At 35.2% G+C, this 26999-nt stretch overlaps 1 protein-coding gene across 2 annotated transcripts in view; it reads left to right on the top strand.

The window, feature by feature from the left end:
• MCF2 (MCF.2 cell line derived transforming sequence) overlaps nucleotides 1-26999 on the top strand; it is a gene marked incomplete at both ends in the record, with an annotated part of 81678 nt that overhangs the window by 24583 nt on the left and 30096 nt on the right. For both annotated transcript variants that reach the window (XM_081277641.1, XM_081277642.1), the window contains 10 exons: nucleotides 625-774; nucleotides 2554-2687; nucleotides 2993-3107; nucleotides 6742-6861; nucleotides 15453-15644; nucleotides 16668-16859; nucleotides 18083-18254; nucleotides 20030-20077; nucleotides 23169-23206; nucleotides 26026-26114. In XM_081277641.1, coding sequence (XP_081133767.1) covers nucleotides 625-774; nucleotides 2554-2687; nucleotides 2993-3107; nucleotides 6742-6861; nucleotides 15453-15644; nucleotides 16668-16859; nucleotides 18083-18254; nucleotides 20030-20077; nucleotides 23169-23206; nucleotides 26026-26114 — 1250 coding nt within the window. The remainder of the gene's footprint in view (nucleotides 1-624; nucleotides 775-2553; nucleotides 2688-2992; nucleotides 3108-6741; nucleotides 6862-15452; nucleotides 15645-16667; nucleotides 16860-18082; nucleotides 18255-20029; nucleotides 20078-23168; nucleotides 23207-26025; nucleotides 26115-26999) is intronic.

Here is a 26999-nt window from a genome sequence, read left to right as displayed (position 1 = left end):
AATAGAGCCTTTGATATGGCATTTCAGATCTTCAATAGTACTTGCAATGAATTATTGTGACAACTTGTCCCCCCTCTTTCCTAAGACCATTACCTTGTTTGGAATGCTAATGCTATTCATAAATGGTTATAAACAAATATAAAGTGACTTTGCTGTTCTCATCTCTTTAACAGTAAACTTATGATGGCACTTTTACCCATTGCAGAGTTTGTAGAATAAGGAAAGCTCTGTGATTTTTAAGGACATAAAATGGATTATTCAGTACATGGTATCTTTAAGAAATAATTTTTTTTGGGGTGGTGCTGGGGATTGAACCCAGGGCCTTGTGCATGCCAGACAAGTACTCTATCACTGAACTATATTCTTAGCCCCCCCCCAAATTTTTTATCAGTGTCTAAGACAAAAGTTCATAAATTTAGAAAAAAGACATCCAAGAAGAACCATAACTTTGCTCTTAGTTTCTTAGAGCCTTAGATGCAAAGTTAGAGTTGATTGCCAAGGGTAATGCCAGAGTTCCCAACATACATGTTTGATGTTATACCCAAATAAAAATAAATGCAATTATTGGTCCAGGTTTTGCTATGTTGGCAGAGTTTCCATAAAAGAATCACTGGCTCTTTGCAGGCTATAGAAAATTTTGCCCTCACAGTGAAAGAAATGGCTCAGATGTTACAGTCCTTTGGAACTGAACTCGCTGAGACAGAACTACCAGATGATATTCCTTCAATAGAAGAAATCCTGGCAATTCGTGCCGAAAGGTATCATTTATTGAAGGTATGTCTGAATGGACAAGCAAAAGTTTTACATGGTCTTTTTCCAGAAATATGTTTGACACATCAATTTCACACTGATTGTTACATGTTTGTATATTTATATTTAAAAGTATAAAAATAATATTCCACAAGAGAAGAATGTTCTGGATAGGCTGAACTTTTAAGTGTCCCTTCTGCAAATGGTATATTGTCTTGGGAAATTGTTTATTTGAAAATAGAATATATTATAAATGATACAGAATAAGAAATCTACAGTCATTTGTTAATCTCATATTCTTTATATTATAGAGAAGCCTTCTCATTCGGAAAGCAAGTGTAAGAGTCACAGTTCACAGGTGTTCTGTTTTAATTTCCTCTACAGGTACAGTGTGAAATGGGAGAAGGTGCATTTGATGAGGAGCCAGAAAGCCTGATTTCTTCTCCCATCTCTGCCATGATCTAGTGTTCTGGCCAAGGCCATGTTGCTCAGTAGATTATGAGCTTTCTTCTCCACAGAGTACTAGTGCTTAATGTTTTCTTTGGTAAACCAGGAGTGGCAACTGAATTCAGTTTTCCTACTCATTTCTGATCATAGAGTTTGGGTTGTGAAAGATTCTGAAGCACAGTTTTGACAATGAGCAAGTACTTTGAGGGTCTCTTTCCTCAAAAAGTTTAATAACATTCTCAACAAATACCACACATCCAATTATCACTGTTTCATTCATATGTTAATAGGCATACTGGGCACACTGTCATATTTGAGCTTTGTGTACAGGTTGCATATTTCAGTTAAAAGAGGAGAGAAACTGAATGTTTGAACTATAACCTAAAAGCCAAACTTTTTCCAAGGAAAGAAAACTGTATTTTATAAACTGTGTGATGTTGGGCAGTTTGCTTATCCTCCTGAGTTTCAGTTTCTTTATATGTGTAATGAGGTTGATAATGATGATTGTGCATATCTTATGTATGGTTGTGTGAAGGTGGAATGAGGTAAAGTGTGTGGTGTATGTATAGCAGTGCTTGGAACACAGCTCATGCTTATATATTCAACTTTTTTTCTCTTTGTAATCCTGGGGATTGAACCCAGGGACTCACACATGCTGGGTAAGTGCTCTACCACTGAGTCATACCTTCAGCCCCTTAGGCCCAAATTTTTACTTACAATTTTAGGGGACCCTTGAAACTACTGAAGAAAGTCTTATGTTACTTTTTGATGTCTGAAGAAAGTCTATGTTTTTAGACCAGTCTCCAGTCATAAGACCTTCTAAATAGAAACATATACTTCATGGTGTTATTTAACGCCAAATGTGAAGTAAAATAAGACTTATGGTGGGAAGTGATTGCTAACAATTAAGGATTAGTAAGAAAGGTACATGATTCTTTTTCAATATACACTTGACATCTGTAACTCTATGTTTTCTATTTTGATAGTTTTTATTGTGCTAGTACTGCCTTATTTGAACGCTTTAAAATATTACCAGAACAGAATGGAATAGATTAGAACTTGCTACCAGCAAGAGAAGGAGGCAGCAAAGAGAACACATGGTACTTCTCCTGGTAACAATTTTATAGAACAGTGATTGAAACATCCATCTCTAAGGCAAAGGGCTTCTTGGATCTTCAAAGCTTGTGGATTTTGTAGTATTGAAATATCCTTGATTTTTCAGATAGCTGTGCAAGGAAAGCCCATTCTAGAGCTGCTATTTCTATTCTACATGCCATGTATGTATATTCCCTTCCCTTCAGGTTGTTCAGGTTGGATCACTGATCAGCTGATATATCCCATTGTGCCTTTGTACAGAATGATATTACAGCTGTAACCAAAGAAGGAAAAATTCTTCTAACAAATCTGGAAGTGCCTGACACTGGAGAAGCTGTCAGTTCGAGTATTGAACGTCATCAGCAAATAAATGGTGACTGGCAAACTATTAATAAGTAAGTATACTTTTTTTTTTTTTACTTCAGAGTTAACTTATTTATATTTTCAAGAAGGAATTATACATTTTTGTTACATTCCATTATGTGTGAAACTCTGAAAATCTGAGAACTTCTTGCCAGGGTCATCCCACAGAAATTAGCTTGCCTGCAGAACTAAGTTCTGTGAACATTGTCTCTGTCTTAACCAAGTGCTACAGACTGTGACCTTGTCTATAATTCTTAATGTCCAGACCAGTTTTATTGACGTAGCTGTGATACAGGTGTTTTTTTTTTAATAAATTCTTTGATTTTTCTTTGTTAAGATTGCTGGCTCAAGTGCATGACATGGAAACAGCTTTTGATGGATTTTGGGAAAAACACCAATTAAAAATGGAGCAGTATCTGCAACTGTGGAAGTTTGAGCAAGATTTTCAAGAGGTCAGTTAAAGGATTTCTTATACATTTCTTTTCATTATGCCAGAGGTTCTTACTTCTTGAGCATCAGAATCCAGTCTTAAAATATGCCCATATATACCTATAGAAAGACTGTAAAGCATGTATAAGTGAGCGTTGACTTAGAATGCACAAAACCTCTACTAAAATTCTCAGACTTCTCTTCTTCAACTTACCCATTTCCTATGAGATGGTATTTAGGTGCCAACATGTATGAAAGGGACAAAGTTTCTGTCTTCCTTGAGGTTTGTTATTCATTTTAGATATTAAGTGTTTATAGGCTGTGTGATAGCATTCCAAGGAAATAATACCCACTTCCTACTTGGTGTTTAAATACCATATACCTGAGCTGAGCTTATGATTTAACCAAGGTTTTTTTTTTTTTTTTTTTTTTTGATCCAGGACTTGATTTCTATGAAAAGCCTGACAGATGCAATTAAATCATGTTTAGTTACATATTTTTTTAGAGAGAGAGAGAGAGAATTTTTTAATATTTATTTTTTTAGTTTTCGGTGGATTCAACATCTTTTTTATTTTATTTTTATGTGGTGCTGAGGATCGAACCCAGCACCCTGTGCATGCCAGGCAAGCACGCTACCACTTGAGTCACATCCCCAGCCCCTAGTTACATATTATTTAAAAGATCGAAAGTATATTTCAGTTTCACCCACCTGGATAATCCATCATAAGTGGCCAATACCCATACTTTAGTTTCTTCCATCTGTGTAGCAGCCCTGTCGAAGCTCCTCACAGACACAGTACTTGGTCATGCTCATCAAGGAAAATTCCATTTCTTTTCTCTCCTGTGTGTGTCTAGCTTGTGTTCTGCTCATGAATGGCTTACTTGCCTGGTATTCATTTGTTCTCTAAGAATTAGGTGTTTTGGAGGAGCACAGCATTCTGGACTTAGGGCTCAGTTATTCCCAACCCAATACTCACAAAATAGGACTTTCCTGAGTGTACCAACTATGTTATCTACTCATATGTGAATTTGCATCCAATCGGCATTCTTGTCCTGTGGTTATATTCTGTTTCTTCAAGTCATTGCTGTCTCTAATCAGTATTCTTGTTTTACAGTGTGCCCTTATTGACAGTCTGTATCTCATAGTTACTTGAAGAAAGGTTTTTTTTTGTTTGTTTAGAAGGTTCCTCTTTTTTTTTTTTTAAGAAAAACTTACTTGGGGCTGGGATTGTAGCTCAATGGTTAAATGCTCCTGGATTCAATCCCCAGTACCCAAAACAAAACAAACAAACAAAGAACAAAGCAAGAAAAAAAGAAAGAAAAAAATCATTTGGAAATTTCAACTTATAGAAAACTTGCAAACATAAGGAAAGTAGAAACACCCATTTATCTTCTCCCCAGATTAACTTATTTATAATATTTTGCCAAATTTGCTCTATTATTTCTATTCCCTTGCTCATATGTATATACAGATAATTTTTTTTTGTGAGCATTGAGAATAAGTTTTATACATTATGGACTTCCTAAATATTTCATTTGTTTTCTAATAATTATTCTCATATATCCATAGTACTGTTATGAAATTCAGTACATTTAACAACAATGTAATACTTTTATACTTTCTACCATCAATATTTCAATTCTGTCCATTAACCCAGTAATGGCCTTTATAGTATTTCTTGTTCTTTCCATACAGGGTCTACTCTAGAGTTCAGTATTGAATTGTCATGTCCCTTTAGTCTCCTTGAATCTGGAACATTTTCACAACCTTTATTTGTATTTTATGACATTAATATTTTGAAGAATGTAGTCTATTTTAAAATAAGATTTCTTCATTTTGAGTTTGACATCTCATGATTAGCTTTAGTCTATGTGACCAACTAGATGACTACATAAGTGATGTACTCTTCTCAGGGTATCACACCTGCCTCTCATTGTTGATATGGATTTTGATTAACCAGAAAAATGTTACTGAATTTCTCCTATTGTTACCCCTTGTCCCATAACTAGTAGAATATGTGTTGAGAGGAAATTTAAAGCAATACAATTATCTTGCTCCTAATCAAAATTTCCCATAGATTTAGCATCAATCTTCTTTTCTGTTTCTTTCCTGAACAACTCTTTACTATGGTAATTGTTAAATGATGATTTTCCAACACTTATCCATCCACAGTAGGAACTGTGCTAAAGCAAGAGTCTTTCCTTTTTCTCATTTATTAATTTGATTCATATATTTATCATGATTTATAATTTATTACTATTCTTTCTTCTGTTTTTTCTTTTTTGTGAATTGAACTCAGGGCCTCACATATGCTGTGCAAATGGTCTACTGCTGAACTACATCCCCAGTCCTTTTCTTTTTCCTTTTCATTTTTTTTTTAAATTTGGGACCAAGTCTAAATTGCTGAGGTTGACTTCTAACTTACAGTCCTCCTGCCTCAGACTCCCGAGTGGCTGGGTTTATAGGTGTGTACCAATGTGCCTTGCTTCTTTTACTGTTCTTCACTACTTTATTATTGAAACTGGTTACTCTGTCCTTGTGATGTTCCCCAGTATTTTTTTTAAATAAAATCATTTGTTACTTTCTGGCATGAAGAGATATTTCAAACTTATCTTGCACCTATTCTGCAGCTATTAACCCTTGGAAATGAACATTTTCTTAAGGACCCTACTTTCTTTACTGAGAAACATCATTAAAGATTAAGATGTAGTTGCTGGGGGCGGGGGTGCTGGGGTTGTGGCTCAGTGGTAGACCATTTGGTAGACCAGCACCTAGCATGTGTGAGGCTCTGGGTTCAATCCTCAGTACCACATTAAAAATAAATAAATAGGACGGGCTTTGTTTGCAGGATTATTCACCATAAAGCTGGGGAATTTGTGTGCATATATATATACATATGTATATGTTTATATACATACATGCAAATACATGTCTATATATGACTGTACACATACATAGTGATCTTGTATGAATCATGAGTATACTTGGAAAGTTAAATTTTAACAGATTACATCTATTTGTGTAGGTAAAATAGCTGAGCATATTTTCATATGTTTAATTTTTCATATTGACATTCTTATTTGATGACATTCACTATAAAACTTGATCATACATAGTGGGGTAGGGAGGGGGAGCATGGGAGGAATAGACAAACTCTAGATATGGCAGAGGGGTGGGAGGGGAAGGGAAGAGGCATGGGGTTAAATGGTGGAATGTGATGACCATTATTATTCAAAGTACATGTATGAAGACACGAATTGATGTGAATATATTGTGTGTACAACCAGAGATATGAAAAATTGTGTTCTATATATGTAATAAGAACTGCAAAGCATTCCACTGTCATATATAAATAAAAATAAATTTAAAAAAAACCTTGATCATAAAGACAGAATGCCAGGAGGGTGCAGTAATGCAGGCCCATAATCACAGTGACTCAAGAGGCTGAGGCAAGAGGATCATAAGTTTGAGGCCAGCCTGAGCAAACTTGTTAGACTGTCTCAGAAGATAAGAAAAGGTTTGTGGAATGTAATTCAGTGGTAGAGCACCCTGGGTTCAATCCCTAGTTACCCCCGCCAATAAATAAATCTAAATAAATTCAGAATGATTAATTATTTGTATGTTTTTAAAAAATCTCTTTTATTTCCTATGTTTAGCTTGTCACTGAAGTTGAACTTCTATTAAATCAGCAAGCTGAGCTGGATGATGTAACAGGGAATATAGCTCAAGTAAAACAAAAAATTAAAAAATTGGAAAACTTAGATGAAAAGTCTCAGGTAAGATTTTATTTTAAATATCCACTGTGTTTATTGAGTATAATAGTTTTGTTTTGGTGGAACTAAGTAATATGAACCCTTATTGTGCTTAATCTTCTAACAGCATTCTTTTTTAATTGGCACAATGATATTGATCTAAATTTTGTTTTGTTCAATGTGGCCCCAATGTGACATTGATGGAATGACATATAGTTGTAAAGGAAGGCCTCTGAGATAATGGCTTGAACTGTTTCAACCCCAGTAGTTGGAACAACAGCATAAATCATTTTGGAAACACTAGAAAAATGTCATCAAGAATGGTATTGGGCATGTGTAACTAATTAGAACAAATTTTTTTTAAAAAAGAATGGTATTAGGTACTTAGAAATGATGGAAACATACCAAAACATAATTCCTTAAATGCCCACCATATGATATATTCAGTTGAACCAAATGGAGACTCACACAACTAGTCTACTGAGTCTTACTAGCTGTGTGACCTTAGGTATATTAATTTTTAAGTCTTAACCTCCTCATCTATAAATTGAGAATAAAATGATCTGCTTTGCAGAGTGATTGTAAGGATTTATTCAGATGTATATAAAGTAATTAGAGCAGCACCAGAGATGTTTATTAAGTACTTAAAGGAAGTAGCTGTCATTATTTCTGCTAGTCTTAAAACTTGTATTAATGGCTTTAGTACTTAACATATTCTATCTTTGTTCGCCTCTCTTGGACGTGAGAGCAAGGCTATGCTTTCTAAGATGTGTTCTTAGTAAACAGATCAGTGGGTGAACCACACATATGTAAAAATAAAAACTGAGAAACAGCAATTGTAGTAATCAGTTCTGGCATTATGATTGTAGACCTCCATGATTTTGTATTAATTTTACATTTTCCTCTGGCATAGTAGAAAAAGAATGCAAGCTGGCTTGGAAACTAGGGGGCTTTTTGTGGTACTAAGGATTGAACCTCATGCATGCTAAGTACTCTACCACTGAACTGCATCCCTAGTTGCATTTTTGTTTTCATTTTTAATTGTGATATAAAACACATAACATAAAATTTGCCATTTAAACCATTTTTATATTACAGTATTATGATTTAATTCACCATTATTTATATTTTAAGAATATGAATGTAAAACCTAGTATTTATGAAGCATTATACTAAAATCTTTACACATACATGTCTCATGTTCATGACAGCCTCCTAAAATAGATGCCTTAACTCTCCACATTTTATAGATGAGGTAATTGAAAAACAAGACCTACTGGTTTTGCCAATCATTCTACATTTGGTTAGCAAAATTGAGAAGCATCTGACTCATTCTTAGGCTTTATATTAATCATGCATAAAATTGATGAGGTGAAACCACTTTATATATCTTTTCGGATATCTTAAATTAGATAGTAAAATGACTCTAAATTTCACTTGAAGGCTAAATGCATATGAATAGTAAAGAAAATTCAGAAAACAAGGTAATGCTTTACCAGTTGCCTAAAACATGCAACTTTATTATACAAAGATGATAATTCAAATCAGCAATGAGAAAGAATACTCAGTAAGTGGTATAGGGACAACTGGTTAGAATTTAATCTGGGAAAACCATTTAAGATGTCAGTAAATGTTTTATATGGCATCAGTCTTATTTTAGTATGTTAAAATCTATTAACTACAATTGAAGCATAATAGTCCAATGCTCTCAGTTCAGGATTGTGCAAAACAAAAGGGAAAGAACAATCATATATCTGGAAAAGTTTTATCATGAAAGATACAGGTGAAGTTTACATAGTATCTGCTTCTATACACTCGAAGTAGATTTTTTTTTAGAAAGAAATTTATTTTCTTTTTAATACCTTTATTTCACTTATTTATTTTTATGTGGTGCTGAGGATTGAACCCAAGGTCTTACACGTGCTAGGTGAACGCCCTACCACTGAGCCACAACCCTAGCCCCCTCAAAGTAGTTTTTAAAAATGACCACTGACTTGATAAATTCTCTGGTAGAGATTTGCACTACTCGCCTATATCTGGCTCTCCTTTTCATTTAGGCACATATATTTTGGTGGGCTAAGTGATTACTTGTGACCAATTAGTTCAAAGAATTAAGATACAATACTGTATGACTTAAAATGTGACATATCCCAGATGGAGTGAACAATAAAGAGAGTGAGGCTCCATCTGCCTAGATTACTTAGTGGCTGTGTGTAGCAAAGTATTTTTTTTTTTAAAGTCCAACTATTTTACCCAGCAATAAAAGAGAATAAAATCATAGCATTTGCAGGTAAATGGATGGCAATGGAGAAGATAATGCTAAGTGAAGTTAGCCAATCCCCCCAAAACAAATGCTGAATGTTTTCTCTGATATAAGGAGGCTGACTTATAGTGGGGTAGGGAGGGGGAGCATGGGAGGAATAGATGAATTCTAGATAGGGAAGAGGGGTTGGAGGGAAAGGGAGGGGGCAGGGGATTAGCAAGGATGGTGGAATGTGATGGCCATTATTATCCAAAGTACAGGTATGAAGACAAAAATTGGTGTGAACATACTTTATATACAAACAGAGGTATGAAAAATTGTTCTATATGTGTAATAAGAATTGTGATGCATTCCGTTGTCATGAATTAAAAAAAATAAAACCAATTAAAAAAGAAAAGAAGAACATAAAAAAATAAAGTACAACTATTAATGCATATTAATTGAACAAATTAATGGGATTCACTGCGCTATTTCCATCTTTGTATATATTGTGCTTTGATCATGTCTATCTTCCCTTCCACCCTCTCTTGGCCTCACCTATCTTCCCCTCCTCTCCTCTCTTTTCCCCTTTCCCTTCACTTCCTTTCCCTTCCCATCTAGTCATCCCTCTTTTATTTTCAGGTCATCTTTTTTGTTTGTTTTCATATATAAGAGAAAACATGGGATACTCATCTTTTTGCATCTGGCTTCTTTTGCTTAACATGATGTTCTCAAGTTCCATTCATTTTCCTGCAAATGATAAGATTTCATTATTCTTAATGGCTTAATAATACTCCATTGTGTATATATACCATATATTTTTTTATGTGTCTCTCTCTTGACAGGCACCTAGGCTGATTCAGTAACTTGGTTATTATGAATAGTGCAGCAATAAACATAGGTATGCAGGTGTCTCTTTAGTATACTCACTTCATTTCCTTTAATAAATATCCAGGCACGGTACAGCTGGATCATATATTAGTTCTAATTTTGAAGAACCTCCATGCTATTTTCCATAATACAAATTTACAGTGTATACATTTCCTTTATTCCTTCCTGCATTCTCACATTATTTTTTATAACAGTTTTTTTTTGACTGAGTTGAAATGGAATCTCAGTGTAGTTTTTAACTTGTAGTTCTCTGATGGCTAATGATTGTAAGTAGTTTTTAATAATTTTTTGGCCATCTATAATTCTTCTTTTGAGAAGTATCTGTTCAGATCATTTGCCTATTTATTTATTTAAGACCTTTATTTTATTTGTGTTTTTTTATTTTTATTTTTATTTGGTGCTGAGAATTGAACCCAGTGCCTCACACATGCTAGGCAAGTGCTCTACCACTGACCCACAACCCCTGGCCCCTGTCTGTTTTTTAAATAACCTTATTTTATTTGTTTATATAATTAATGTGCTGAAGATTGAACCCAGTGCCTCATATGTGCTGGGTAAGCACTCTATTACTGAGCTACAACTCCAGCCCCCTCATTTGTTCATTTTTTTGATTGGACTACTTATTAAGTTGGACTATTAAGTTTTTTGAGTTCCTTATATGTTCTGCATATGAATCCTCCATCAGATGAATAACTGGAAAAGATTTTCTCCCACTCTGTAGGTGGTCCTTTTTTTTTAAAGAGAGAGAGAGAGAAGAGAGAAGAGAGAGAGAGAGAGAGAGAGAGAGAGAGAGAGAGAGAGAGAGAGAGAGAATTCTTTAATATTTTTCAGTTTTTGGTGGACACAACATCTTTATTTTATTTTTTATGTGGTGCTGAGGATCGAACTCAGCGCCCAGTGCATGCCAGGAGAGCACGTTATCCCTTGAGCCACATCCCCAGCCCCTGTAGGTTGTCTTTTTATGCTTTTGATCATTTCCTTTGTTGCAAAGTATGCAGAAGCTTTTAAATTTGATCTAATTCCATTTGTCAATTCTTGATTTTGTTTCCTGAGCTATTGGATTCCTACTCAGGAAATAGTTGTCTGTGCTAATATTTTGGAGTGTTTCCCTATGTTTTCTTATAGTATTAGTTTTAAAGTTTCAGATCTTACATTAAAGTCTTTGATCTACTTTGAGTTGATTTTTGTACAGGGTGAGAAATAAGGGTCTAGTTTCAGTTTTCTACAGTTCTTTCAGCACCTTTGTTGATGAAGCTGCATTTTCTCTAATATAAGTTTTTTTGCACCTTTGTTGAGAATTAGTTGGCTATAAATGCATGTGTTTTTTTTTCTGGGTCCTCTATTCTATTACATTGGTCTATGTGTCTGTTTTAATGACAGTGACATGTGACTTTTGTTACTATACCTCTGTAGTATGTTTTGAATCCAGGAATTATATGACTTCAGCATTGTTCTTTTTGCTCAGGATTGCTTTGAGTGTTCAGGGTCTTTAGTACTTCCATTTGAATATTAGGATTATTTTTTCTAGTTCTGTGAAAAATATCATTGGTGTATATCATTCAAAGTGTATTGTTCATTTTGCATGTGTTTGTGTAATTTCCCTTGCTGTTGACTTCTAGTGTCATCCCATTATGATCCAATAAGATGCAAGAAATTAGTTCAGTTTTTTGAATTTGTGAAGACATGCTTTATGGTCTAATGTGTGAACTATTTTTGGAAAAAGTTCCATGTGCTGATGAAAAGAATGTGTATTCTGCAGTTGTTGAATAAAATATTTTGTAGATTTCTGTTAATCTACAAAATGTTAATAATACTATAGATCCATTTGATCTATAGTATAATATAACTGATGTTTCTTTGTTATTTTTCTGTGTAATCTATCTGTTGGTGACAGTGAGGGTATTAAAATCACCTGCTATTATTGTACTAGGAGTGAATTCTCCCTTTATGTCCAATAGAGTTTGCCTTATAAAATTGGCAGCTCTAATGTTTGGTGCATATGTATATATTTATAATCATCTTATATAAGATGATTATAAATATCTTATATATTATAAGATATATATATTTATAATCATCTTATATATATTTATATATATATAAGATATATATATAAATAAATAAGATATAGTATATATTTATATATAAATATATAAGATATATATTTATATATATATAAGATATATATATTTATATATATTTATAATCATCTTATATATATTTATAATCATCCCTTTGTCAATGTGTAGTGACCTTCTTTGTCTTTTCTAACTTATTTTGGCTCATAGATTACTTTGTCAGATATGAATCACTATTCCTACTTGCTTTTGGATTTTCTTTACATGGATTATCACTTTTCATCTTTTCACTTTCAGTCTGTGCATATCTTTGTCAGTGAGGTGAGTTTCTTGCAGGCAGTGGATTATTGGATCTTGAATTTTAATCCAATCATACATGCAATCTGTGTCTTTTAATTGGAGAATTAACATATTTGCTTTCAGGATTATTATTGAAAGATGTTGTGTGGTGTGTAGTTGGTTACAGTTATGTTGTTTTTCTTCTGTTTGTTTTGAATATTGTATGTTCATATTCTCCTCTCTTACTCATCTAGATTTTTCGGTTATCTGTATTAATAATGTCTGATTCTTTCCTAATTCTCTGAAGATTTGTTTTCCCCTTATTTCAAGATTTATTTCTTTCCCATGCTGTCCTGATTGTGTTTATCATTTTTCATTTTTGGATGTAGGAAGTTTTTGGTTTCTTGGGTTTTTTGTTTGTGGTGCTAGGGATTGAACCCAGGGCGTCATGCCTGCTAGGCAAGCATTATACCACTAATCTTCATCCCTAACCCCCTCTTAAATAGCTTCTGTAATGCAACACACTTGGAACCACTTCTCTCCCTCTGGCACTTCTAATAAAATCCACCAGGTATGGAGGAGGGGGGGTAATGGGTCACAGCTGCAGCTTGTTATAATTCCTCTCAGGTCCCCCCAGAAGGTTGGGCAGAAAAGCAAGCTGTGCTCTGTCTTTCCCAATGAACAAGTTAAGGGAATGTTCACCACACCTGAAGTAGATTCTCTCTGGAGGCTTTATAGACTGTGCACCCTAGTTACGGTAAATGTTGGGGCTGCGCTGAGCCCTTCTAACATTATTACATTTTGTGAGTGTGGTGCTGTACAGGTATATATTTGCTCTGGAGGCTTTTATGTTGTGTTCCCTGAGGTGAAGCAAATGTCCATGCCTTTGTGGATCCACAGAATACCTCTAAGGGTGAGGGGAATAACTGTACCATCAAGTTCTGTTTTAGAAGGGTATGGGAACCAAGCATTTTGCTAGTCTCAATCCTGGTGCCTTCAGATTTGGTCCCCTTGTGAAACAATACATGACCAGTGTCACTTTATGGCACAGAGAGCAGGATTGCTGAATGTCTGTGTGCCCTGCCCCAGTCCCAGCCTACGCTCCCCCCGCAGCACATACCTCTCAGTGAGCTTTTTATCAGAGACACTCCTTCAAGCCCTGTCTTGTGTAGTTGCTGCCTCCCCAATGTGATGAGGTGTTCACTGGGTCCCTGAGATGTGATTTTGCTAGGTTTTCTGACCCCCCTAGCAGTTTAGTCTCTAACCATAGGACCCTCTGCAAGATGGCTCTTGGCTATAGCATTCTGAGGGTTTGCTGAGAGATGCAGTGAGTTCCTTCTCTAAAGCTAGCTTTTTATGCAGGTCACCTATTTATATAGACTATTTATTTGCAGGGTGCAGCCTTCTGCACCATGCTGTGTGACTCTTTCACCTTTATCCCTTCAGAGGGGACAGTACCCTTTCCCCACTAAGCTGCTGAGTACCAGGAGCTGGGATATTCCATTTCTCCTGCTTTGCTGTTCTCCGTACTCTACCGTGTTGTTTTCTTTCTTTCTTTCTTTTTTTTGTACTGGGATTGAACTAAAGTTGCTTTGAACTCTGGATCTTCCTGCCTCTGCCTCCCAAGCTGCTGGGATTACAGGCATGCACCAACACGCCTGGCCATTAGGTAGTCTTCTGTGCCATCAATTTCCAATGCTTATCCATGGTTCCTTATCTCCACCAGCAGCAAACTACTGTCCACTGTCTCTGTTTTGCTATCTTTTTGGGGCCGGGATACCAAGAATTGAATTCAGGGGCACTCAACCACTGAGCCACATCCCCAGCCCTATTTTGTATTTTATTTAGATACAGGGTCTCACTGAGTTGCTTAGGGCCTTGTCGTTGCAGAGGCTGGCTTTGAACTCACGATCCTCCTGCCTCAGCCCAGGGATTATAGGCATGCCCCACCACACCTGGCTGTTCTGCCATCTTGAAGCTTTGTCTATCTTAACCATTTTTAAATGTTTAGTTCAGTAGTGCTTGGTAAATTCACGTCACTATGCATGAGATCTTCTGAACTTTTTTCATTTTTTGAAACTGAATTTCTAGACCCGTTAAACAGCAACTCCCCATTTTAATCTTGTCTTTCCCACTAGCTAGACAGGCTAGTCCCTTTATCATTTCTTGCTTTAGTTTTCTTTATTTTGCCTTGATGTGCATTTCCTGAGCTCCTCCCATGATTTAGTCACTATACTGGGGGAGTTAGAAGTTGACAGAGCAGAAGCAATGATGCAAAATTCCCTTTTGACATTTATATTAGGTATGTTAAAAGTGCTCAGGTGAGGGGCTGGAGCTCAGTGGTAGAGTGCTTGCCTAGCACAGGTGAGGCACTGGATTCAATTCTCAGCACCAGATATAAATAAATAAAATAAAGGTCTATTGACAACTAAAAAAACATTTTTTTTAAAAAAAAGTGCTCAGGTGAGCGTTTTCTCTCATTTGGAAGCTAGAGAGAGGAAAAGGATCTAATGGAAATAGTAAGGGAGACCAGCAGAGTAGAGTAAGGGGATTAATAGGGAATGAGAAAGGGAGGGCATGGAGAAGTACTGGACGACAACGTCTACCAAATTATGCTGTGTCCAGTTTAAATATACCACAGTGAACCCTATAAAAAAAAAGGGAAGGTAACTGGGGAATGAGATTGATCCCACTATTAGGTATAATTATAATGCACCAATAAAAATAAGTAATCATGTGAATAGTGATTATAAGGAGATTTGCAAGCCTGGAATGATATGAAGTACATTAGCTTTTGCTTGGCTGGTGTGTATCTGAATTGCTGTATGTGTTTGTGTTTTAAATCTGTGCATATCAGGAGAAGTAAATGTCTTCTACATTCTCAGTGGGATGGGATGTTAACTTTCAATTTCTGTAACCAGAAATGCATAAGCTTCTGCTCTAGCTAATTATTATAACTAAGTTTTTTTTTTTGGGGGGGGAAGCCTGCAGAAGTATGGCATCAAATCATCTTTTTGGCCATGTATGTCCCCTGCTCAAACAATTTGCTTCTAAATTGTTTTCTTTTTTTCCTCTGTATGAACAGAGGTCATGCAGTCATTATTTTCTTTCTTTCTTAAAACCAGGATCTATTAACAAAGGCCCGATTTGTGATATTACATGGACACAGGCTTGCAGCAAACCACCATTATGCACTTGATTTAATCTGCCAGAGATGCAATGAGCTACGTTACCTTTCTGATATTTTGGTTAATGAGATCAAGGCAAAACGGATTCAGCTTAGCAGGACCTTCAAAATGCATAAACTCCTACAGCAGGTAGTGTGATGGGAAATGATCCATTTCTGAAAAAGAGAGTAAGTTTATTCTTGGGTTCTCCTGGCCTGACATAAATTGCCTTTATGGCACACTTTTTATCTTTTCAGAGGCTATAGGATCAGAGTCTGGTATAGCTGTGAATTTAATTTTCAAAGGGTCTTAAGGACTGAGTTTGATTATGGTTTTTCAGTCTATCTATTTACTGAAACAGTATCCATGGCAGATTTGGTACAGTACAAATTTTGCCCTCTGTTCTGAATATCAAGATTGTGGTGGTAATGGCTTCCTTTCTACTTTGGGTGTATCTCTGAAGACTCTGCTGGTGACAGTTTATGCTCAGAACACTTTTAAAAGTCTGAGGAGCATTTTATATAGCTTGAAATTCCTTTCACATTTTATAGTACAGCTCTAAAAAATTAAACAGTGACTGGAAAATACTCCTCCATGGCTTGTGGATCTGAGCCCTTTTCTGATTAGGCAATAAATTGAAAAGTCACCATACAGATCTGGCATTGTCAATTGAATGTAAAATAGGAGTATCACTTACAGACATCATATCTGAACACAAACATTTTGATTTGTACATCTTTTCTGGTAAGGAAACATTTATTCTTGTCCTTTGCAATCAATAAACATTTATATTACACTTTATAGTTTGCTAGAAGTTTCATATTTCAGTTATTGACTTTGGGAAAATAGTGTGCAACTAAAGTGTTAGTATTGAGAAAATGGCCAGACCCCTGCTGCAGAATAAATTACTTGTTATAAAATAAATACAGTGCTTCCTAACCTTGACTGTGCATCAGCAATACCTGCGGAGCTCTGTAAAAGTATAAATGTCTGACTTATGGCCCAGAGCTGCTGAATTAGAATTTCTGGGGGGCAGAACCCAGATATCTTTATCTTTGAACAGCTCTGAAAGCAATCCTAATTCACAGCAGTGAGGGCTGATGACTGCTCTCTTAACGGCAAACCTGTTTCCTCTTTATTCATTCATATTTGCTTTCTTGATTTTCTCACTAGGCTCGTCAGTGCTGTGATGAAGGGGAATGTCTTTTAGCTAATCAGGAAATGGATAAGTTTCAGTCTAAAGAAGATGCCCAGAAAGCCCTTCAAGACATTGAAAATTTTCTTGAAATGGCTCTACCTTTTATCAATTACGATGCTGAAACCCTGCAGTATGAATTTGATGTAATGTTATCTCCTGAACTCAAGGTAGGAGGTGGTTTTGTTTTGTTTTGTTTTTGAAACAAATAAGAAAATCAGTTATTGTACCATAAGCTCTTTTTTATCTTACAACTAACTTTGTCAACTTGAATGTGTGCAGTCGTTTTTGAGAATAAGAGGTGATAATAGTGCCACTGTCAAGCATCAAAAAATCCAAAGGTGGGGCTGGGGATGTGGCTTAAGCGGTAGCGCTGGCCTGGCATGCAGGGGGCACAGGGTTCAATCCTCAGCACCACATAAAAATAAAGATGTTGTGTCCACCGAAAACTAAAAAATAAATATTAAAAAAAATCCAAAGGCATGTGCTTACCATATAATGAAAACTAATTTCTTTTGTGAGCTCCAATTTCATTATTTTCAAACTTTTAAAATACACTAGGAGCTCTTACAGACAGGGCCAAAGCTGATATAGAATGTTGGGCCCATGTCAGAAGCACTCTACCTCAAGTATCTTTCCTTTGTGCCATAGTGGCCACCTACAGGTGCTCTATGAACACAGATCTGGCTTTCCTACTCTGTTTGAAATGAAGGATTAAAGAAAGGGTCTGGGTATTCTTGGAGGAGGGGGAGCAAGTAGAAGTTGGTATGGTTAAACGGGAGAGCTATAGGTTGGTTTGGTACTGTTCCCTTGGAACATGAAGAACATGAAGTATCACAAATGATCTTATCATGTTGTAGATAAGAGCATTTGTGATACTATTTGCTGATAAAATGTGTAAATGACCCTAAGTTTGGAACAATATGTAAATCCATGCCTAGCTGCAAATCCTTAGGGTTGCCCCAGAAGATCAGAAACATGCTTTGGCAATAACCAAGAGGTTCTCTGGAAGCAACCAAGCTTAACTCTAGTTGCTTCAAAGTATCTAGGAGGGGCAGAAGGATATGTTTTCCATTGGTGGCTCTGAGGAGCCAGGAACACACTGAGAACTAAAGAGCAGACTAAGATGTAACAAAGTACTATGACAATTTGTTCATTTGATTGTTTTTAAAACGATTTTATGACTGCTTGTTAGATTTCTTCCTCATGTTGTTTTGAGGTCTTGGCTCTATATCCATTTGAAGAAAATACATTAATCCACTTTCTGCTATTTTCCTAAATTTCTTCTAGTTGTATTTTAAACTGTTTTAGTCTGAATGTGAGAAATGTAATACGGCTTTTGTTCTGATCCCATTTCACAATATACTTCATAGAATTGTTATGCAACCTACAGGTTCAAATGCAGACTGTCCAACTCAAGCTTGAAAATATTAGAACTATATTTGAGAATCAGCAGGCTGGTTTCAGGAACCTGAGAGATAAGCATGTGAGGCCAATCCAATTTGTGGTACCTGCCTCTGAAAATTTGATCAGAGCTAGAGCACCATTTTTTCCAACTAAACATGGTAAAAATCTCTTGTATTCAACTTATCTATCTCTGCTTGTCTTACTATTATTTACTTTGTTACTCTTGATGCTGAATTCTTTTTTCAGGTCTGATATATTAAAATTTTATTTTAGCATCTTTGGCCATATTTAAGTGATACTGCGAAAGGCAGGAGTCACATTGAGACTATTGTATAATCATAAAATGTAGTAACAGAATAGTGCAGGATGATGGACATCTCAGGAGTGATTATTTCTACCCTTAAAAATGAGTGTGAAAATGTATTGGCATCAAGCTGACACTTCGGTAGGTGGTAGAAGGTATATGAAACTAATATACATATGTGTTCATGTTACTTATTGAATAAGTAATTTTACTATGTTAAACTATTATGTCCAACTATTACTTGGTTCTTATATGCTTCTGATATGTGAATGGCTTAGATAATAGGATGGTTTTTCTTTTCTAAATAGGTAATGGTAAACAGTAATTTTATTGGTGATTTCCTGTTAGAGTCCACTTTCAAGTTTTAATCTTTGTAGTCTATTTAACTGTGTAACATCCACTTCCTTTCTGAGTTCTGTGGGAGAAAAAATTATCCTTATAATGGTTTTGAACTACTATGAAAACTACTACCCCAAGGACTTCCTTGAGCTGCCTGTAGGGCCTCTTCCGGGAAAGTTTTTTGGTGTTTGAGGCATTAAATTGGTGAAATGGGCGAACTTGGACTAAAATTGTTCTCTCTGATGTAGGTAGAATCAGAGACTTCACTAGTGTAGGGAAACTGCTTTGAAATTCAGAGAAGGCTTGAGCCAGAGATAATGAACATAAAAATACAGAAGTGGATCAGATTTAAAAAAAAAGGTGGTGAAAGCAAGTAAACTAAGATAAGACAATGAAAGTTAAATAGTTGTAGTTATGAAATATACAAATATTAAAAATAAAGCTGTGGGCAATGCCTGAAATGAATAATGCTGCCTATATTGAAGATGCTAGAAATATCAAACACACTGGGGGAAAAAGTTTTTAAAAAATCAACCAAAAAAAGGGGAATGGTCATAGTGGGGTAGGGAGGGGGAGCATGGGAGGAATAGATGAACTCTAGATAGGGCAGAGGGTTGGGAGGGGAAGGGAGGGGGCAGGGGGTTGTTAACAATGGTGGAATGTGATGGTCATTATTATCCAAAGTACAGGTATGAAGGCACAAACTGGTGTCAATATACTATGTATACAACCAGAGATATGAAAAATTGACCTCTTTATATGTAATAAGAGTTATAATGCATTCCACTGTTATATATAAATTAAAAAAACTAATTTAAAAAAAATTAAAAGTTGGGGGGGGGAGTGGATAAAATCCAAGAGCTGTGAGACTACCTATGAGAACAGGTTGATATTCCTAAGCAAAAGATATACTGTTAGGTATTTCTGGCTCCATTGGCTGTGTGACCTTGGGCAGTTCACTTAACCTTTTTTAGCTTTAATTTCTTGGTCTGTAAAATAAGGACCATAATAACCTCCTGACTTCAAAGGGAAGACAAAGTGAAAAACATTGTAGACTATAAGAGTACTCAGTTAAATATCCAAGGGACATTTAATAAACTGTCCTTTCCCTCTAGTTAAGACTTCTTGCTTAATTGTCCTCTGAAGTGGTGCATCTTAGGTTGAAAATTAGGGTTGTGAATAGATTGTCCAGGACCCACTGGCGTCATTAATCATTCAAAGAGAATTTTGTTTTGTATCGTTTCATTTTTCTTTCTCATATTCTTATTTAATTATACTTTCCTTCTGCAGTGGGAATTGGATACTCTTTCTTTCAAGCATGTAAGCTTTTTTCAAAAGGTACCCATTTTTATTATATTACTTATCAGTACATTTTCTGAGTTTGTGTACATGTGAAAAACCAGTTTGGCATCTAAATTCAGCAGCAATTCATTCTTGAGTTCTGCCCACAAGGAACTTTTTTCTTTCCATTTTTTTCCCATAATGACTACCAATTATTCTCAGTATTAAACTTACCTTTGAAAATGAACATGTAAAAAGTAACTTATGCTCCTAAACTCAGAATCTGTAATAAAATGACCATTAGAAATAGAAAAAAAAATGGTAGTTTAAAGCGAATCCGGCTTTCATTCTTTTGAAAGATTCTCATGCCTTCCACAACCCAGCCATTTGTTGGAAGTAGCTTGGGTTTGCTTTAGTTAAGACTGCCTAATGTATTTATGAGAAAGAAGGCAGCTTAATGAATAAATGGCATGGACACATAAATGATTTTATCCATTATTGACCATGGTTTGTAAATGAAATCAAAGCATTATTTATGCTGCAAACTTTGTTCCTTTTACGACATTGTTCTGTGAGTAAATGGGGATTATAACAATCTATTCCAGGCTGTTCTTTAGGACTTTTACTTGCAAAGACAATTATATAAGATTGAACCAAATCAAAATTTGTTTATTTTTCATAAAAATGAGTCAAACTGTTTTTTTTGTTGTTCTTTGTTTTTGTTCATTTTTTTCTTTGTATTGAATTGTGTACCTAGCACAGTGACTGGCAACTAGCAGGATATAATAAATATTTGTTGAATTATCAGCAAGGACAGAGAGGAATCTTGGAAGGACATTTTCAGTGAGGGATAAAGCATTAAATGCGGTTTGAGCTTCTAAGTCAGTATCTGTAGTCTAGATCTTTGTTATAAGCTTTAGACTTATGCTTACAATTTGCTTCCTTGGATTTCTCATAGGAAACTTGAACTCAGTACACTCCAAATGAATGCCTTTCTCCTGCAGACCTTTTCTTCTTCTGCAAATGGCACTATGATTTCCCTAGTTGCCGAAGCTTAGAACCTCAGTTCTTGTTTCTTACTCCTGCCCCACCTCTAATTGGTCAAAAACTCCTACATCCTGTGGATATTTACTCCCTAAGTACCTCTCTTACCCATCTACTTTTCCATCCCTATTGCTTTCCTTACTGCCACTTTCCTAGTCCAAGCTAACATCCGTGGCTTGACAACTGCAACAGTCTCCCTGTCTCCACACTCCCCCTGCCTGCTTTTCCTTCCTTTTCTTCCATGTCTTACTCACACATACACTCTTGCCTCCCTTTCCCTTGGTAGCTCCTAATTCTCCCTCAGATTTCATATTTCTAGGCCACTTCCTTCAGGTAAGCTTTTCCTTCCCATCTCTTTCCTCCCCTGAGCTAGGTGTTCATGCCGTGATAACAGGCCTCCCAGTTCTCTTCAGCTTTAGTATGTATTTCTTCAGCTTTAGTATAATTGCTTGTTTTCTGACTCACTTGCTAGACTATAAGTTCTTTAAGAGCATGGACTGGGTACACTTCATCTTTGTGCATCCCCAAAGAGCTTAGTGTATCATATGGCACTCCATCATTTTGTATATATTTATATTGCTGAAAGAATGAATATATTTTCACAAAAGACATTTTTATAGTTAGTTGTGTATATATTCCTTTTGCCTCTCTTAATGTATTTACAAAAACTTGATTAGTAAAACCAATGATTATTTCCTAAGTTAACTTTAGAAATAAGTTTGAACCTCTGTATATCAGGTTTCTTTAAAGTGGGGCACAAAGTGGGTTTTTTTTTGAGAAACTGATTTTACATGGTAATTCCCACCAAATTTGCTATATATTTATATGTGATTATATAATAATCATGCATAAAAATCATATGCACAATAGATTTATACTTTAATAAACGAAAGTGATGTATGCAAAACCTAGAGTGTACAACATTACATCCTTTTCCTGAGTGTGCCTGGCTGCCACTGAGAAGTGAAGGATAAACAGTGTTTTTTCTTGCTGAGAAGGGAATCCATGTAACTTGTATGGGGGACAGCCTTTTGGCAGCCCTGGTAACTTAATCTACTCTTTGGACCATGCCCTTGGCTTTTTAGGAACATCTAACTTATTGCTCAATAATACAGGGGCTCACCCTTTATAAATATCATAAATTATTTAAAAATAAAAATTAAAATGTTGAAAAGATGGTGGAATGAGATGGACATCATTATCCTAGGTACATGTATTGAATACACATGTGGTGTGACACTACATTGTGTACAAACAGAGAAATGAAAAGTTGTGCTTCAAAAAACATGCTCAATTCATAATTTCTTGATCTTTAAATTTATTTTTATGTACACAGTCAAGAATAATTCTTCCATCACTGTCAGAAAATGTTTCAGAGATAAATAAAAGAAGCCATAAGTGAGACCTAAAAAATAATAAAGTTTTGAATTTTGATGAAGGGTTTCTTTATTTGGGGAATTTTAACATATTTTTGAAATGTTAGTTTAGTTAGTGGTTAGAAACATGTACTCTAATTGTAGACTATATGGATTTAAACAACTACCTCTGCTTCTTGAACAATATACTGACCTTAGTCCTTATCTATGAAATGAGTATAGGAGTCCTTACCTACCTCCCAGGGAGGATATGAGGATTATAAAAGAGAATGTATCCATAGGGCTTACATCAGTACCTGGTGCGCAGTAAGTATCAAATAAATGATAGATTCTCTAATTTCTAGGATAAATTAGAATTTTTTAAGAGAATTTTTGATCCACATATGATTTACAATCTGATTAAATGTTTACATGTTAGAATGACCATGAAACCTGAAAATATTTACAAATCTACAAATAATTATGAGCATTAATACCTAGCTTTGTGCTTAGCAAGTAAGAGAATGTTTGAGGAAATGGGTGAGTACTTAGCAAAATCATGCCCAATAAGAAGTTGAAATGGTATGTTATGTCTAACCAATAACTGTCTCCTATAGTGTGATTTAAAAATACTAATACAAACATGTTGGACTATGAATTCTAATTATTTAATAAATTTACATGTGTTTTCATTAAAAATGTTGACTTTAATTCTGGTTTGAAATTCTTCTTTCATATTTTTGTACCAGGGAAGAAGACTTGGAGACAAAATCAGAGCAACTTAAAGGTAAATATCATCAATTAATTCAAAACTCATTTTATTGCTGTAGTTGCAGAATTGGTATGGGGCTTAAGCCATATTTTTCACTCACTGGACCAATATTGTGCATCTCAAAGCTGATTTTATCTTAACGATAAAAGCTGCTGCTGCATTGTGTCTAATTGCAGTACTGATATAGTCACAGATGTATGAACAATTTCTTAAGTCCTAGCTCATGTTCAGAATCACTTCTGTAGAGTATTAAGTTCCAGCTTCTCTACACCACACCTCCATAAACCTAAATAACATCATACCTTTCTACAGAAGGAACTTCCTTTCATGAAGGATTCCAATCCCTCAAGTATGAAGGGAGGACAGGGGCCAAGTTCTAATGAACCATGCAGAGGCTAACCGTGGTTCAGAAAGAAATCCATTAATTTCTTCGTATATATAGAATTCCTCCACCTCTTATCCTCAGTTTCACTTTCACAGTTTCAGTTATCCGTGGTTAATTGTGCTCCAAAAATATTAAGAGGGAGAGGGAAAGATAGAAAAAGGGAGATTCAGGGTGGGGGCAGAGGAGTGCACATAATACAATATATGGTTAAAATTGTTCCATTTTATTAGGTTATTGTTAATCTCTTAACTGTGCCTAATTTATAAGTTATATTTTATCATAGGCACATATGTATTGGGAAAAAAATCATATGTACAATAGTCCTCCCTTCTCAGTTCTCCATGATAGGGTGGGATCTGCAGAGAATAGTCTCATGATAGCTACAAGAGCCTACATTTTATTTGTGTGTTCTTGATGTTAAATAAGACAAGGACATATCTCCAAGAGGCTATATTGTATGGCATAGGGGTACAAATTGTAGAACTAGATTGCTTTTAATTTCACTTCCATCACTTACTAGTGGTATAACTTTAGGTAAATTCTGTGGATCTCAGTCACCTTATTTATAAAATAGGGATAGTAATATATGACATGAAGTTAGTGTAAAGATAAAATAATATTTATGAAGCACTTGAACAATGTATGGCATATGGTAATATTCTAAGTTCTTATTTTAATATTGTGAAGCTAGTGAATGGCCTATATTGATGTATACAAGGCCTGGTCAGCATGTTGTACGACCACAACTTACTAGTTTCAAGAAGGAAATGAAGTGAATGCCAAATTCTGTAGTCTTCCATGTCTTTCCAGCCTCTTGGAGATATTTCCATGTCTTTCCATTCTAATGTCAACTCATGACACCTCTTCTTAGATTTATTCAGTTCCATATCCCCAGGGAAAAATCATGAGATGGTGGCTCTGTGCATTTTCTTGGTGGGGCATCCAGCTAAACACAGTTCCAAATTGCATTCTTTTGATTCAAGTAAATTTTAGGAATCCTTAGGTTTTGAAAATAATGTTATATTTCAAATCTTTCCACATATGTATTTCAGAAATCTGATAGGAGTAAATGGAACATACCTACCTGATAAATGTAGTATGCAGTATTTTTAGTGTTAAGTATAATATTAAAATGATGATAATAGTTGGTACATTTGCCAGGTGTAACAAAGCATATTCACAGGAGGGAATATGATAAAAGTGATAACCCACAGACTTTGACACTTGGGCTTGACTGTCTCATCACCTATTAAATATGAGACTTTTAAAAAAATTAGTCTTAAAATTAATCTTCTTAATTTTTTTTTTGTAGTTATAGATGGACAGAATGCCTTTATTTTGTTTTTATTTGGTGCTGAGGATCAAACCCAGTGCCTCACACATGCTAGGCAAGTCCTCTGCCACTAAGCTAAAGCCCCAGCCCTTAAGCATGTGACTTTGATCATGTTACTAAACCTCTATGAGTCTCATTTTTCCCCATCTTTAAAATGGAAAAAAGAATGCCTTAGCTTTCTAAATTGCTGAGGATTGATTACAATGATGTATGTCAAGCACTTAGGATTGTGTCTGCATAATATGTAGAAATTTGTTACAAATGTTCTTGTTCACAAGTATTGCCATGCATAGGCCACATTTTTTTTGAAATATTTAATTGATAAATCCAGTACTTCATTTTAGGTTTTAGCTGTCACAAAATAATGTTGAATTTACTTAGAGGTCAGGTTTTTGGCAAGCTCAAATGTCTAATATAGGTGGGATCCCAGGAATATATTTTAAATGTTTCTGAAGAGCAATTTACCATCACAAATTTCATGTAGTTGACTCAGTAGACCAGTCCAAGTTCTGTAGAGTCTGCAAAAAAAGGCAACAGTTTAGGATCAGGGAAGCTATTTGTAGGAACAACTAACATGTGACAGAGAGGAGACACAGAGATGTACAAGGTACAGCCATTTTGAAAAAGGATAGTTCTCTGTCTCAGTAGCCCTGGAAATGCATCATTAGATTTTATCATATTTAAGTTTTTGATGATACCACTGAGTTATTAAGAAAAGGATCATTTATGTTGTTTATCTTTGATTAAAAAACTTAAGGATGCATGTAATATTTGCTAGGAGCTTTTCTGTAAAAAAACTAAGACTAAAAAGCCATTTTGGTTTTTCAATGAATAAATTTTAATTATCTGGAAAATATACTTTTATGAATTGACTTTCTTTCCCTAAAGTGCCAGATAAATGAAAATATACAAAATAAATTAATATCTTAAATCTTATCTTTTCAAGTAACTCAAATCTTTCATTTTACTAATATATATCAAAACTACTTTTTAAAAAAATCTGTTATTTTTCAGTTTATGTACAGTTAGGACCTGAAGTAAACCTAATTTGAGCTATGTGTCCTTGAAGAACTATACACATACATGCTAATATAACTTTTGTTTTTATAATTTCAGATTGAAGTAGTCCATGATTGTCAGGAGAAGAGAAGTTCTGCTCAACCCTCCAGTTTGGACAATGACAATAGCTTGGATGTTTTAAAGAAGTATCTTTTATTTATTTACATAAACTCATATACACATCACCCCCGTAGGACTCTTTGATTCAGTGTTGAAAAGCCAATGTGCTTAGAATTTTGAGCACATTTCCAGCACGTCATGCCCACTGTAATCCTAGTGACTTTGGATGCTGAGGCAGGAGGATGGCAAGTTCAAGGCCAGCCTCAACAACTTAGTGAGGCCCTGAGAAACTTAGCAAGACCCTGTCTCAAAATAATTTTTTTTGTGTTCACAGATATGGGTTCTTCTTGGGTGTGATAAAGAGTGCTAGCTGAGGTGTGAGTCTTGAATTTAGGCTTCACCAACCTATAGTCTGTTTATGTTACTTGAGGAAAATTATTTAGAATTTTTCAGATTTTTCATTTCTCCTTTTTTTTTCCCAGATGGGAAATAAAAATGAAACGTTTTTCTTTTTAATTTGTTTTTTCAGCTTTAGTGAGGTATAATTGACAACTATCATTGTATATATTTAAGGAATATAATGTGATACTTTGAGACTTTGATACAAGTATACTTTATGAAGTGATTATCATACTTGAGTTAGTTAACATATCTGTCACCTAATAAATTTGCTTCTTTTGGTGGTGAGGCTACTAAGTATCTAAGATCTAATTTCATTTTTTTTGATAGATCATTACATTTATTTAGTACAATGTCCTTGCTTTATAAATATTACCCCAACCAAGTGGGACTTATAAAAAGCTAGGTAAAGAACATTGAGGAACAGTTAGATAACATGCCCACTAGTAGATGGCAGATCTAGGGTTTGAGGCCAAGAAGTTTGATTTAGGAATTTGTGTACTTTTTCACTTTTTTTTTAGTACCTGGGACTGAACCCAGGGATGCTTTGCCACTGAGCTACATCCCCAGTT

The sequence above is a fragment of the Spermophilus citellus genome (assembly GCF_964194105.1).
Source record: "Spermophilus citellus genome assembly, chromosome: X".
Taxonomy (NCBI): domain Eukaryota; kingdom Metazoa; phylum Chordata; class Mammalia; order Rodentia; family Sciuridae; genus Spermophilus; species Spermophilus citellus.
The sequence above is the reverse complement of the archived record's forward strand: the minus strand, read 5'-3'. Positions and strand labels throughout refer to the sequence as shown.